We start from the raw sequence: 16130 nt of genomic DNA on the forward strand, positions 1-16130 counted from the left end.
GGTAGTGTAGATTCAAGTTTGTTCGAATCATGACCCCCGGGGGTAGGGCGGGGCCACAGTGGCCAATCAAATGTTTACATAGAAATGTATAGGAAAATTCTTTAAAAATCTTCTTCTCAAGAACCACTGTGCCAGGAAAGATGAAACTTATAGGGAAGCATACTCAGGTAATCTAGATTCAAATTTGTTCAAATCATGACCCCCGGGGGTAGGGCAGGGCCACAGTGGCCAATCAAATTTTTACATAGAAATATATAGGAAAATTCTTTAAAATCTTCTTCTCAAGAACCACTGTGCCAGGAAAGATGAAACTTAGAGGAAGCATACTCAGGTAGTGTAGATTCAAGTTTATTCAAATCATGACCCCCGGGGATAGGGCGTGGCCACACTGGCTGATCAAATTTTTACATAAAAATATAAAGGAAAATTCTTTAAAAATCTTCTTCTAAAGAACCACTGTGCCAGGAAAGAGGGAACTTATAGGGAAGCATCCTCAGGTAGTGTAGATTCAAGTTTGTTCAAATCATGACCCCTGGGGGTAGGGCGGGGCCACATTTGCCCATCAAAGTTTTACATAGAAATATATAGGAAAATACTTAAAAAATCTTCTTCTCTGGAATAGCATAGGCATGATTGATCATATTTTTATGGAAGCATCCTCAGGTAGTGAAGATTCAACTTTGTTCAAATCATGACCCCTAGGGGTAGGGCGGGGCCACAATGGATTAAAGTTTCACATAGAAATATATAGGAAAATTCTTTAAAAATCTTTTTCTCGGGAATAGCAAAGGCATGAATGATTATATTTTTATGGAAGCATCCTCAGATAGTGGACATTCAATTTTATTCAAATCATGACCCGCGGGGGTAGGGCGGGGCCACAACATAGAATCCAAATTTTACATACAAACATGTAGAAAAAATCTTTAAGAATCTTCTTTTCAGGAATAGCAAACCTATGATTAGTCCTCTTCATGGTGTAGATTCAATTTTGTTCAAGTCATGACCCCTGGGGGTAGAGTGGGGTCACAATGTAAGTTCAAATGTAAAGGGCAATAAAGCCACAGGTAATCAAAGAAATATGCAAGCATCCTAAGTAAGTGTAGATTCAAGTTTGTTCAAGTCTTACCCTCTCCCTTTTAAGGATTGGTTGGGACCACTTTTGGTTTTAACTTTTCAAAAATAAACTGATTTAATTATGCTTTTTTCTTAGCTACATTGCTCAGGTGAGCGATGTGGCCCATGGGCTTCTTGTATAAAAACAAATACTCTCAAATAAACAAGGTGAAAATTAAAGAACAATTTCAAAATTTCAATTATCGTTCATCTTGGAGCTACGATCCTATAGCTGTCCACGTTCATTCCTTGCATATCACGGTCCATATCATACGGTTACCACGTCCTTGGACCTGCCACAACGTCCTCGACGTCCCTCGCCATTCCAAAGCGTCCTAAGCGTCCTAAGCGTCTACAATGCTGACAACAAAAGCCAGGAGACAATGTTTCTCCGCACGGCGTCGTCCTACCGTACCACGCCATTGTGTAGTCGTCCAGGTTGCCACCATCGACAGCACCACACCAACGTGTAACCACTCTTATGTATCTACAGGAACCTACAGGAATAAACCTAACAAACTTTCCATGGGCGTAGATGTGAAACTACTCTCACTGGTCAAGGAAAAACGTGCGCTACCCAAGACAAACCTGACTTTACCTTATTTAGGGACTGGCAAAAGTATTTGAATCACTTAAACGAACAATGGAGCTCCTTGCAGGATAAAACACTTTAATACAAACAAGGGTCACCACAGAGAAATAAAATAGAAATAAATATAACAGGAGATGCTTACTCCTTCTAGGCACTTGATTCTACATCTAATATTTCTAGGGACCGTGAATTTTGCTGTTCACGATTTCTGTATTTACTTGCGTCACGAGATGAATAACTTGCATTTTATTCACCCTTTACATTAAATAATTAATTACTCCATAATATCCCTATAGTAATAAAACGAAATTCCAACAATAATATCTGTAACCCTTTTTTTCCAGAATGGACTTGGAAGACGCATCCTATCCTTGGAATAAGATATTTCACTACAGTTGAAGGCTGCAATGCTGCAGGACTTTGTAGTCAGTCCTCTTCGAATGGCGTTATTGTTGATTTTACTCCTCCAATACCAGGCTATGTTTCTGTGGGGCCCGAAAATGTTAAATATATAGCACACACGTAAGTTTTACAGGAAGTTTTACTGATTACTTGATATGAAAAAATGTAAAAGTAAACTTAGAAAAGGTATTTTCTCTTATCACATGTTTATGATATTTTAAAATTATCAAATTAGAGAATATTGCCTTCCTGTAAAAACACACAAGCACTGGAATTATTTCTCATTGTTTTATCTTCTACACATGACATGCCAAAAATATGGTTAGACAAAATATCATTCTGACATATAAAAGACCTTTAATCTCACACAATTATGAGAATTGGGAATTATGCAATTTATTCATATAATTACTCATACATTCTCATTCACAGAAATTAAAGATAATGAACAAAGTTCGACTCTATTGAAAATGTAACAAACTTCAGTTTTGTCATTTATCAGTCACCCTTTCTAAATGTTTCCTGTGGTAACTCCTTGAGATAATTTATTTTTCATTGTGCAGATCTTTCCTGTCTGTGGAATGGGGTAACTTTGCAGACATTCAGTCTGGTATTTTACAGTACGACATTTGCATTGGAACAGACAAAATGAACTGTAGTGTTATAGGATGGAGAAATTATAGACTGGAACAGTCTGTTTTGTTATTGAACCTCTCGCTACCCATTAACGTAGACTTATTCATAATGGTGAATGCCACCAATAAGGCTGGTCTTTCAACAGTACAAACCTCCCACAGCTTTACTGTAGACAATACACCTCCCGAGATAACGCTGTCTCCAAGATTTCTCTATGGTGAGAATGTTTCGTCCGTCATCTACGATTCCTCGGTGATGCGAGTGAGATGGGGATTTACCGATAATGAAAGTCCGATTAGATCGTCTGTGCTTACCCTAAAGGTTCTTTCAGGAGGTCATTTCGAGATAGAAAATGTCCTTGTGGAAGGAAATGAAACTTTCGTAAAATCACTTCCCTTGAAAAAATGGTTGTCGGATGGTGATAGCTACTATGTTGTCGTTACTGCCTGTAATATGGCCGGTCTTTGCACGTCAAGCAAGAGTGAAATTGTCTTATTTGATGGGACTCCGCCATCTCATGGTCACGTGATCAGTGTAGGAACCTGGTCTAATTCTAACTCTACACTAACTTTAAAATGGGCAAATTATAGTGATCCGGAATCTGGTATTAAATTGTATTTTATTACTGTTGGTGAGACATATAACGGTTTTGAACTTACCATGGGAAGTGCTGCTTTCACACATATCGGCAATGAAGGTTCTCTGCAACAAGGTGTTTTTAACTTGTCTCGCAATCTTACGAACGGGGAAAAAATTGTTATGTCGATTTGGGCAATGAACAATGCTAACTTAAATAGTACAATGAGGCGAGTGACATTTGTTACAGTTTCTAATGATAAAAATAATACAAATGGAGATCTCTTTATGGAGAGACATTCTTGTGAAGTATCATATTGTACCAATGATTGCACGTGTGCAGTACTTGGTGGAAAATGTCTTGAGGTCGTTAACTCTCAAGACTGTAGACAACGAAACATGTCCTATTTAGCAGGTGATGCCAAAGTTTCTCTCAATATTTGGGGAGGTTACTCGAATCGTTGGACAACATCAACACGCTGTCTTGGTGCAAACTGGTTCGTTGAAAATATAAATGTTTCTAGATTTGAATGGAGCATGGGATTGTTGAATATGCCTCACGGTTTCGGGGTTTTCGATAGAATGGAAGAACAAGTTTGGCATGACGTGAGCTTACAAACAAGGGTTGTTCATTGTTTGAAACCGACCAGACAACTCGCCCATGAACGAGAATATGTGGCTTACTTGAAAACATGGATTTCGAGCACTGACTTTATACTGACTCAATCAGAACAAATACTTATCGACGCCTCAGCACCCAGCGTCCGCAGAGGGAGGTTCATCATTGATTCCGATAAGGTCTGTTCCAGAGATCAAGAGTTTACAAACACCAAAAACATTATTTCATGTTGGAAGGACGTTTTTTCTGACCCTCAAAGTGGAATTAGAGAATATAAATTCATGGTTGGTGTAACACCAGGAGGTAAGGAATATGACACATTGAAGAAAAAAAGCATTATGATTATTTTTGTTTAAATATCTTAATTGTGACTGCTGTTATTTTCTTTTATCGTTTTCAGGATATGAGATTTTTGGAATCAAAAGTGTTGGATTAGCCATTAATTTTACATGGACGTTTGCCAATCTTGAACCTGGTGTTAAATATTATGCCTCTGTTGAAGCTGTAAATTTTGTCGGTTTATCAACAGTTTTGACGTCAGATGGCATAACGATCGACTTTTCTCCTCCAGAATCCGGCATAGTTTTTACCTCAAACTTTTTTCACGATACAAAATGGCTGTCGGAAACATCGACAGTGAGCGCTTCTTGGGAAGGATTTACCGATTTTGAATCTTCTATAGATCGATATGTTGTATCACTTAAAGATTCTAATCAAAACGTTATAAGAGAAGAGGAAGAAGTAGGAATATCAAATAAGCACACTTTCACTGGCCTTTCTCTACTTCATGGAAAGAGCTATTTCGTGCTCGTGAGAGCAGTGGACGCAGCTGGACATAGCAGTAACGTTTCTGTGTCCCCACCAGTGACTGTGGATGTTTCAAAACCAATTGGAGTAAGATGCAATACGTATTCAGTTCAAATCAACGCAACGGTAGAGATAAGAGCGGGAGTAAAAGAAGAATTAATAAAGGCATTTTCGTTCAAGCGAGATACTTTGTACAAGGTTTTTGTCTCAGGAGAAAGAGATAGTAATATGAATTCTATAATTGTTGAAGTATCTGGGACCTCTTTTGATATACCTTTCAGTCCAAACATGATGGACCTTGTGATCATGTCAAAGGTAGAGGAGACAGCCGGTGTAGCTGTTACAGTGAACTCTCTGAAACCTAGGAATGTGACTTTAAACTTTGCTCTATACGAGTGCATGGATGCGCAAACAAATGCTTCTAACGCTATTGTTTTTCGGCAAATTTCTCCTAATTTGCTCTCAGTTGCAGTAAATGCCATTGACCCTGAAAGTGATTTAAAGGACATACAAATATATTTAGGAACAAATTGGCAAGGAAGGCAGTTAAAAACAGTTAAATCTCTTACTCCTTTCAGATTTCAAAATATTCTTTTACCAATATCCCATGGTACAAAAGTGTATCCTTCTGCCCTTGTAGAAAACAATGCTGGTCTTAAACAGTATTTTAAGTCTGATCCTATTGTATGGGATCACACACCACCAGATATTTTGATAAAAAATGTTTCCGTTGAATATCATGATGTCATTGGAAGGATTAGATCCAGCATTATCGTACACTGGGAAGTTACAGAGTATGAGAGTGGCATCCAATACTGTCAATGTGCTTTTGGTAAGATTTTAATGATTAAATGCTTAAAAAAATAGATGGGTTATTTATTGGTTATTTACTTTTTAGTTTTTACAGTTATTAAAACATGCAAAAAAAATTTTGCATTGTAGGCGATAAATTTGGTTTAAAAAATTTACAGACTTGGATGAAATCACACAGCAATTCTCTTTGTCGGTCCTCTCTGTTAGAAATAACACATGGCTCTCGTGTTTATGCATCAGCGCAATGTTTTAACAAAGTTGGACTTCAAGCAGAAGTGAGCCGGAAAACACCCATCGTGATATCCTTTGATTCACCCCGAACTCCGACAGGACACGTCGATTTCGTAGTGTATAGTGCTACTGTCAAAAGTTCAATAAATTATCAGCGGATATCTTCATCTCTTCATTTTCACTGGCCAGCATTCCAAGACATATCTGGAATCGCTAAATACAGCGTGTGTATTAAATCGGATGAAGTGATGGTTTACGACTGGAGGGATGTTGGGAGACACACCTACTTTTCTACTGACGAATTGACACTAGATCCACATAAAAACTACAGTGTGTATGTCTTTGGGACTAACAAAGGGGAAAAAGACAGTAACTTAATAAACGGATCAATATCTATAAATGATGTCGTTCCTCTACAGACAGGTATGTGTTGGTTCTATTAGGTATTTAAGTCTTAAACTGAATAGTAAAAATGCTCTTCGTTATCATCATATATTTCATAAAAAACTTTGTTGAAAGAATGATGCTCAAATTCTGAAATTGATGAAATATCCCCATATTTTTCTTTTGAAATGTTCATTAATTCTTTTTTCCGTTATCGATTTCCAGGAAATCCCTGTGTTATATCTGGAAACAATACAAGTCTGCTGGTTTCCTGGAAAGAAGTGTTCGAATTGACCTCGGTCTTGGAGCCAAAGTTTGTCGTCAATATTGGCTCAAAAGTCGGATATTCTGATCTGTTAAATAATTTTAAAACAAGCAACAATGAATATCTTATGTCCTCAAATTCGAAGCAGTTCTATGTCGTTATAACGGCAAAGTATGTAACTGGCTCTAAATCTACGTACAGAGAATTGATCACAGCCAACTATCAATAAGGAAAGAAAAATCTAAATGATCAACATTAAAATAATTTTTGTTTATAAGGCCCCATTTCATTGGTGAAGATATATGGTGAAATTTATTCAATTAAGATTTAAATTTAATTTAAATGGGTAAGATACTTACCGTAGATAATTTTACTTCGCCTTTGTACAATCGAATTAATACAGCACATGTATGAAACAAAGCAAAGCTTTGTTCATATAATTGTTTATACTCATATTGTCAAAAAATACCTATAGTTGGCTTGTTTTAATTCTTTGCGGAAAAACTTCCTGAAAACATTCATTAGTGTATGTCTGGCTTCAATTTGATCACAGTTTTCTATTCATTGATTTTTTTTATAGTTTTGAAATAAAAATACCATGAATTGTTTCATTTCGTATAGTTTGGGTTTATCACCAAATTAGATTGGGGGGTTATTTGGGGGTTATTTGACACGTGATCCACGCGAATCATATGTGCCAAAACATATCCACAAGGTGTTCGGCTGTCTAAAACTAGACAAATGCCAGCACCTACTGCGACAAGTCCCTCATTTTATACAATCTTATCCGAAAGAGAGGTTTCAGAAGTAGACATGTCAGTTGACTGTTTGTCAAAGTTTAGCTTAGTATGTCTGATTTTTTACTCTTTACAACAGGTTTTGTTATATTTTTGCAAGAAACAAGATAATTAAAAAAGAACTGTATCGTAAAGTTCGGAGTATGGCTTTGAAACTTTAAAAAATGTTCAAAATGCTTATTAAGTATAGGCAGATGGATTTTTTTCTTTAAAAAAAAACATTATTTGAGCAGAATATGAGGAAAAGTCTAGAATATGTCAAGAACATATTTATTAGAGACGGGGTATGTTTGATGAATTCTAAAAAACAAAAACAACAATTGTTATTAAAAATGAGCAAAGACGTATACTTAAGTGTGCATTTCGTGTGTATCGAGCAATACATATGGTAAGCTGGATGATTTTTTTAAATTTCCTTTTAATATCTGTTTTATTACTATTATTTTTGCTACATGACTAAACTCATGAAAAAACATTTTTTCTTTCTGAAATATCAATCACAGTCAACTTATAACATCAGAAAAATATCAAACCAAGGCAATGGACAAGATTTCAAGACTAAACTAGAACTAAATGTCGATGATATTTCACTTGTTTCTTTCACTAATTTCTTAATTGATTGATGAGAAACAAATAATCATGGTTATAATAAATATTTAATACTGTAACAAAGAGATAAATATAAACATACATGATTGTATATGATAACAAACAAATAACATCACCAATATAAAACTAAAACATTTAATACTTTGACGTCCTTCGTTTGAAATACTGGTTATTATTCTTTTGTAATCCATTTTGAGATATGTGATTTTGGTGTAGCGCAGATGAACCAAAAAGAACAGGTTGAACATGGAAAGGAAGAAGGGGCTGCAGGCCCATAAAATGTTTATTGACTTGATGATGGATGATATTATGTGATGTAGGATACGGTAAGATAAAAGGTCTTAAGGATAGATGTGGTGAAAATCTTTTTCCATACGACGGACCGTTAGAATATTTGTTGCCGTAAGTTTTTCTATATCCATATCCATTATTTCTTTTGTAGGATAGATTAGGTGTAGTTCGGTAGCTGTGACCATATCCTGTTTTCTTATCATACGAATTCCTATTGTTCATACCATAACCATATCCTGTTTTCTTATCGTACGAATTCCTAGTGTTCATACCATAACCATATCCTATTTTCTTATCATACGAATTCCTAGTGTTCATACCATAACCATATCCTGTTTTCTTATCATACGAATTCCTAGTGTTCATACCGTAACCATATCCTGTTTTCTTATCATACGAATTCCTAGTGTTCATACCGTAACCATATCCTGTTTTCTTATCATACGAATTTCTAGGCACAATGTTTTGATATCCATATCCATAACTATTTTTTCCATAGCCATAAGTCTGTTTTTTATCGTACGAATTCTTCTTGTAGTAACCTTTATTTACATTTTGTTTGTAGCTATTGGTCCAGGCTTTTTGTAAATCGACATTCATGATCTCTTTTTCTATTGCGTCATAGGTAGAGACTTTCTTCGTCTTTTTCGGTTTTAACATATGAAATAAATAATGTTGATTTTGTCTTGGTACAGGAGGAGGTATTGGTTTGTTTGGTATATACACTTTAGGTGTCGGTTCTGGTTTAGGGACAGGTGGTAGATTAATAGGTATTATCGATATTTGTAACCTAGGTCTTGGTTCCGGCCTTGGAGGAGGTATAATCGGAGTTCTTAGAATTTGGAGCTTTGGTATCGGTTCTGTTTTAGGTGGCGGGATTTTTGGAGGTAGGGTAGGGGGAGGGTTAGTGGGAGGAGGAAATGTTGGAGGGAAGATTGGTGTTCTTAATATTTGTAGTTTTTGCACTTCTGGAACTGGAGGTGGAGGTGGTGTTGTAGGTATGGGAGGGATATACGTTTGAGGCGGGAGAGGAGGAGGGGTGGTAGGTGTTGGGGGAATATATGTTTTATGTACTATTGTTCGGGGCGGAGGAGGGGCAGGACGAGGGGTGGTAGGTGCTGTGGGAATGTACGTTTTAAGTACTATTGTTCGGGGTGGTGGAGGAGGAGGAGGGGGAGTTGTGGGTGTCGGGGGAATATAATGTATTACAGGCGGAGAAGGAGGGGATGTAGGTGGTGGAGTAGGGTAGGGTATTATAGGCTGAGGTGGAACAGTGGGTGGTGGAGGAGGAGAAGGCGCCAGATAGGTTCTATGTATGATTGGTTTTGGAGGATTAGTAGGAGGAGGGGGAGGAGTTGGTGGTACATGCGTTCGATATACAAATGGAGGAAATGTGGGAACAGGAGTTGTTGGAGGAGTTGGTGGTTCATGTTTTCGATATACAAATGGAGGAAATGTGGGAACAGGAGTTGTTGGTTCGTAAATAACTTGATGATCGATCTGTAATTTTGGTGGAACATAGTCTATTGTATTGTCGTCATCATTGTATTTGTTAAAGTTTCTACTTTCCTCTTGATATCTATTGTGATGTTCACTTTCCCAGGCATGCTTGTCAAAGAAATTGCGATAATGGTTAACATTATTCTTTGGAGAAGGGTTAACCTTATTCGTTGTTGGGTGGTTCACCTTATTTATTGGTGTATTTACTTTCACGGCGACTGGCAACTGCTCTTCACTGCTACTGTAGTAATCCTCATCGGAGTAGTAGTACTCCTGGCTGTTAGATTCAGAGCTATCATCTTCCCACATGTGCCTCGTATTGTGACCAATCTCGACACTTCCTTTTTCATTACTGCTACTGTCCAAATCGTGTTCATTTGAAATCGACGATGACCTAGATCGAGATGCTGAATCTTTTTTATGCTGTAGTGGTGATATCCCTTCACTACTGTTATCGTCATACTCTTCACTCCCGCTGCTGTCATAGTCCATGTTATGTTTCTGATGTGATGATGAAGTGTCTTCACTACTGTAGTCGACAAATTCTTTACTTTCGCTCTTGTCATAGTTAATATCTTTGTTATGGTTATGATGTGGTGATAAAGTTTCTTCACTACTGTCATATTCCTCGCTTCCGCTACTGTCATAGCCAATTTTATCGGTGAAATAACGTTTTCTCGTTGATTTACGATAAGCATCTCTCACCTTATCGGAAAATACTGATGCATCCTTTGCACCAAGGCGTTTCGTATTCCATATACCTTCTGCTGAAAAACTCTCTTTAGACTCATCAATATAGTCATCAACTTCTCGACTTTCTCCATAATTGATATAAGATTTACCATTATACGCTGCAACGGTCGAGAGAGTTTTTAGTGTGGAATCCCCACCATATAGTTTTCCCTTTACTGGATTAAATTTTGAAGACCGATCTTTATATTGGTCTACGTAATCTGGAGTATCCTCATATTGGTAATCAAAGTCCTCTTCACTTTCGAAACTATCACCCTCTTCACCATGCCTAATGTCTTTAACAGAAAATGGTGCAATATATCGGCCTTTATTGCTTACAGGCTTTCTACCGTATGTCTTTTTATTTGGCACTTGTACCTTTAAAGATCGATCTTCGTAGTCATTAACATAATCGGTATCCTCAAACTGGTAATCAGTGTCCTCTCCACTTTCGAAGCTGTCGCTTTCTTCACCATGTCTAAGCTTTTTAACAGAAAAGGGTTTTATATAAGATCCTTTATTATTTGCTTGGCTATTACCGTATGTTTTTTTCTTTGGTACTAGAACCTTTGAAGATCGATCTTCGTAGTCATTAACATAATCGGTATCCTCAAACTGGTAATCAGTGTCCTCTCCACTTTCGAAGCTGTCGCTTTCTTCACCATGCCTAAGCTTTTTAACAGAAAAGGGTTTTATATAAGATCCTTTATTATTTGCTTGGCTATTACCGTATGTTTTTTTCTGTGGTACTTGAACCTTTGAAGATCGATCTTCGTAGTCATTAACATAATCGGTATCCTCAAACTGGTAATCAGTGTCCTCTCCACTTTCGAAGCTGTCACTTTCTTCACCATGCCTTAGCTTTTTAACAGAAAAGGGTTTTATATAGGATCCTTTATTATTTGCTTGGTTGTTACCGTATGTCTTTTTATTTGGTACTTTAGCCTTTGAAGAACGATCTTCGTAGTCATCAACATAATCGGGAGAATCATCATATTGGTAATCACTATCCTCTCCACTCTCGGAACTGTCTCCTTCTTCATTATATTTAAGGTCTTTAAAAGAAACTGATTTTCCATACGTAGCTTTATCATTTTTTGAAACTTTATCGTATGTCTCTTTATCAGACACTTTAGACTTCGATTCCTTTTCTTTAAATTCATTTGTATAATCAGGGGTATCCTTATATTGATAATCATTATCCTCTTCTCTTTCGGAGCTATCTTCATCCTCATAATCGTATGTACCATCAAGTTCTGTTTGTTTCTCATTATAATGTGGGCTCGATAACTTTCTTTCAGGGTCATGAGATGGCACGTCTCTTCTCCTGGTTATTTTATCTGGGATTTGAAAACTGAAGAAATCTTTCCAGAGTAGACTTTCCAGCTTTCCGTCTTCTACATTTCCTGCACTATCTACAACATTAGCCTCTTGGTTTCCAGTTTCAGGACTCGACTTGTGATAATAATAATTGTGGTCTGTTACTAGCGCACGTGGTTCTTCATTGTCATTTGCCTTGTCTTGAACAACTGATTCAGCATAACTCTCGGGTGTGGAATTCCAATCCATGTTCAGTGATTCGAGGTGTGATTCTATGCGATTTTCAGGTGCCGAATTCCAATCGAGAGATTTTAATTCATGGAGTGGTTCGACATGACTATTTGGCACGAAATTCCACTTAAGGTTTCCTGATTCCTGAAGTGGTAGTGCTTCCATTCCTCTCTCGGGCGTAAAATACCATTCTATATTGTCTGCTTCGTGGCGTGGTTCTGCTTGATTTTCGGGAGTATACATCCAATCGGCATTTTCTGGTTCTTGTTTCTCATCAAGCATCCTAATTATAAAGTCTGAAATGTCGTAATCGTCGTCATCTTTTCCCTCTTCGTTTTCATCTCTTTCTTCGATGAGTTCTTCGAGATCATCTTCGGATATTAGTTCCCCTTTTGTATTTTGTGAAATCCTTTTTCGAATAATTGGCGATTCGCTTTCAAAAAAGCGCACAAAATTCAATAGTAAACTTGAATTGTTATCGCTTTTCTTGTTGGTGGAATAAGTTGCATTAACTGAAGATGATTCTGACGTGTTACTGGCTTTTACGGGTGGATTGCCTTGCTTTTTATATTGTTTGTATTTTGTCAACATATTTCTCAGAACACTTTTTGGAATAACATGCATTGTGCCATTACTGTTTTCGGTGCTGTTATTCAAGATCCTTACTTTTAGCATTGAACGGAGTTTTCGTATTTTCTTCAGAAAATTTTGAATTTGTTTAAATCGATAGGCATTTATCTTTTTTATGCGTACACTACCATTCTTCATCATCTTTGGCTGTTCACGCGGTTCGTCGTCGGTAGTATTATTAAATTCATCATCCTGATGTTCTATAGTGACAGATGCGTTAACTGAATACGAGTCTTCTGTGTCTTTTGACTTATTCAATGTTGTCAGATTGTTCTTTTCTAAGTCTAGATTAAGTTCTTGTCTGCTAGAGGTGGTCGCCGTTACCATGGTGGAGGTTGGAGCGCCATCTACTAGGACTGCAACCAGCAAGACTGACGTCACTAAACTGAACATCTGCAATGATAAAAAAGTTCAAACATGTAATAAAAGCACCTTACAATCAAACGATTCAGCGGACGGAGACGCTATCCTTCACCTGTGATACATGAGAAAATATTTTAGTTCCTACCCTTTAATTAAATGCAGTTACATGATGCAATGAAAAAGAAACTTTTGATTAGATAAACTGTTTGTATGATCAGTAGCATATAGTAAAGACTTTTTATCTAACAAAAATTGATAACAGATTAAGAAATCAAATTATATAAAAAATAAAGTCGAAGAAAATTTAAACAAAAAATGTTGAACGTTTATATGAAATATCTATGTAACGGGCTTGGGTTTTGCAAAATCAAATTATCATTGTTTTTAAAATGTATTTCGGCCATATGACTATTGACTTATTCCTTTGCTTTCCAGAATTTTTTTTTCAATATTCATAGAAATATCATTTAACCTTACCTCTCGGTAAAACAAAAAAATCTGTCGATCTGCAACCTTAACTTTTAATTTTATTCCATTAACAGACAATATTATAGTTCTAAGGTCAGTGTTCCAATTCAGATGAACATATCAATTCCAAAGGATCATAATAAACCTAATGAATTTGAATAGGGTAATCGTATGCATTAATCATTCAAAGAAAACTGGAATGGTTAAGTCTGTCAGGAAAAACTTTTAATATAACAGAGTGACCGATTTTTCATTTGTTGGTGTTTTTAGCCACACCTCTTTGAGTGACATGTGAGTTAATTTGAGAATTTGACAAGTTTTCCGTCAGGTTTGACGGGGTTTGACGGTTCATGTTTGACCCTGGAGATCATACAGAGTTATTGCTTGATTGCAAATCTAATTATTATTTATTTTGAGTAACACATCTTTATTTTTATCGAGGATCTCATTTGCATGTATAATGACCCTTAATTTTTTCTGATTTACAGTCTGGTTATAACAAATAAGTTAATGAATAGCAATAAAAACTTCTAGATTGCATACCTCAAAAATCACCCATTTTTATTTAAGTAAATGTCAGGGTTTTGAAGATAAAAAAGAAAGTAAATGTACATTATTTGGACATATAAAAGGGGAAATAAACTTCAAGTCATGTTTTAAAGATTATTATTTATTTGTTTCTTTGTTTTATAGACATCTCTTTACGAGCGTACTTATTTTAGAAGATAAAAAATATTACTTTTTTAACTCATAATGAGACACCACTATTTGCCATTACCTACTGCGACACAGGACCTCGGTTTATATATGGACTCCTAGAAAGGATCGGTCCACGTCTTGCGATGACATATTATCCCGCGACATAAGGAACTTACTCTAGGACTCTATAACAAATGTTCTGACCACGGCGCAAGGCATTTTTATTTGTTTAAAGGGTTAAATATATTTCTTTAATTAAAAGCAGGCTTATTCTTAAATCTCACTTATTACTATGTTTTTAAAATATATTTTAAAATAAATTAATATGTTGGCAATATAGTTACAGTTCGATCAAATTCGGTTTTGCTAGACTGAAATTTGCTTCCATATAAAATCCTGTGCTTACAAGTTTTTTTTGGCATGGCCAAGTTCGAACTATATATGCTTTTCGCCAATTAAAATATCTAATTTTTTCTTGATAAATCTACTTTAAGCTGAAGATTAAATATACCGGTGTCTTCTGTTAAGATGCTATTTTAATTAAATACCCCCCCAAAATATATATATTTTTAGTAATTTATCATGAAAATGTAAGGCAATAATTAGTATATCTTTAAAGTGGCACATGCCAAATATAAGAAATAGAGAAAGTTACATATAACATTTGAAAAAATAAAGATATGTTACACAATTTCAAAGCAATCAAACTATTCTTACTATTTAAATAAATACTGATATCCAAACCTGATGCATCACTAAAGTAGCATTTGTTAACTATTTTTTCTGTCAAATACATCTCAAATCTAGACAAAATTCCCCTCCCCACCCGTATGCTTGCTACATTTTTTTTTCTACTTTTATCTCACAATTGAAAATGATAACAAATAACTGTTATCAAAAATAATTTCAGGAAATATGTACTTAATTCTTAGATGAATGCAATTACACCAATACTTACAGATAGTTCTAATAACACGATCAGCATTCAATAATTTAACAATCAGTTGGAAGTAAAATATATACCTTATTAAAAATCAAAACAGTGCACTGCTTAAAACTTTACGAAAATACCAATGAACCGTGACATGTGCAGTTAACCGATCAGATCATCAGAAGATTTCTTTTAGTAGAATCGAAATAGACATTGTACATACCCTATTGCCTGGGGTCCCAGTAGACACTACACTTCTGCGGCCAATTCATGAAATAAATAAAAAACCAAACACTCCCGAGTAAATTCTCCGGTGGCCCGTGCCGTGCATACTAATGAGGGGAGAAGGAAAGCTCCTCTGCGGTCACATTATTAACTAATTAATACTTAATGATCACCATAATTAGACACACTGGACGGGAAAAGACGAAGATAAAAGGTTTCAGGTGAATCCGTTTTAGGATTTTGATTGGCAGTGAATATGGTTTTCCATTCTATAATAATTTGACTTGAATTTTAAATTGAATTATGAAGTGTGTAAATATAGTAAAAAATCATGATATATTTATTTATTATTAGCAATATATTTATTTCAGGCAGGATATAATGACAGTTTATTTTAAATCGGCAAGCCTTGTTACATTTTGACAGAAGTACAAACATACAAAGAAAATTAATTTCAAAAGATGAAAAGCAAACACAAACCTGTAACATAAAATGAGTATCATATTTTTACATTTTTAAAAAAAATCAATTTACAGACGTGAACAAAAAGCAATATAAATCTCCACACATATTTGTCAAAATATATACACTAGACAAAATTACAACCCCAAAGAAATAAAATATATGTAAATATTCTACTTTCCAAAAGTTGTCATGGAAAATTAGATATTGACGAAACTGATTAATTATTGCAATGTTAGCTGAAGCGTATATATATACCATTTAATGGAAACAACGACACTCATACTCCTTCATTTTGAAGGAATGAGTTTTATTTCTATGATTTTGTGTTCTTTATGTTTATACAATATTGTAGTGATAAAAATTTAAAAAAAATACACCATATGCCGCGTTTGATTATTCTACAAAGCTGAAGACGTTTGGTGGACTAA

General features: G+C 35.6%; 2 protein-coding genes across 3 annotated transcripts in view; one reads left to right on the top strand and one right to left on the bottom strand.

Annotated features, from left to right (window-relative positions):
• The window catches only part of LOC134267002 (uncharacterized), a 47959-nt gene extending 40910 nt beyond the window's left edge, over positions 1–7049 (top strand). For both annotated transcript variants that reach the window (XM_062749228.1, XM_062749229.1), the window contains 5 exons: positions 2053–2230; positions 2674–4244; positions 4342–5580; positions 5691–6215; positions 6402–7049. In XM_062749228.1, coding sequence (XP_062605212.1) covers positions 2053–2230; positions 2674–4244; positions 4342–5580; positions 5691–6215; positions 6402–6670 — 3782 coding nt within the window. In that variant the 3' untranslated portion in view covers positions 6671–7049. The remainder of the gene's footprint in view (positions 1–2052; positions 2231–2673; positions 4245–4341; positions 5581–5690; positions 6216–6401) is intronic.
• An 826-nt stretch (positions 7050–7875) lies between these two features.
• LOC134267003 (putative uncharacterized protein DDB_G0282133) lies at positions 7876–12972 on the bottom strand. Its single transcript, XM_062749231.1, has one exon. It carries the CDS (start codon positions 12942–12944, stop codon positions 7983–7985), a length of 4962 nt encoding a protein of 1653 aa, XP_062605215.1. The 5' UTR covers positions 12945–12972; the 3' UTR covers positions 7876–7982.
• Between the last annotated feature and the right edge of the window lie 3158 nt (positions 12973–16130).

Source organism: Saccostrea cucullata, unplaced genomic scaffold, assembly GCF_032062105.1.
Source record: "Saccostrea cucullata isolate Sc308-1 unplaced genomic scaffold, CSIRO_AGI_Scuc_v1 ctg306, whole genome shotgun sequence".
Lineage (NCBI taxonomy): Eukaryota > Metazoa > Mollusca > Bivalvia > Ostreida > Ostreidae > Saccostrea > Saccostrea cuccullata.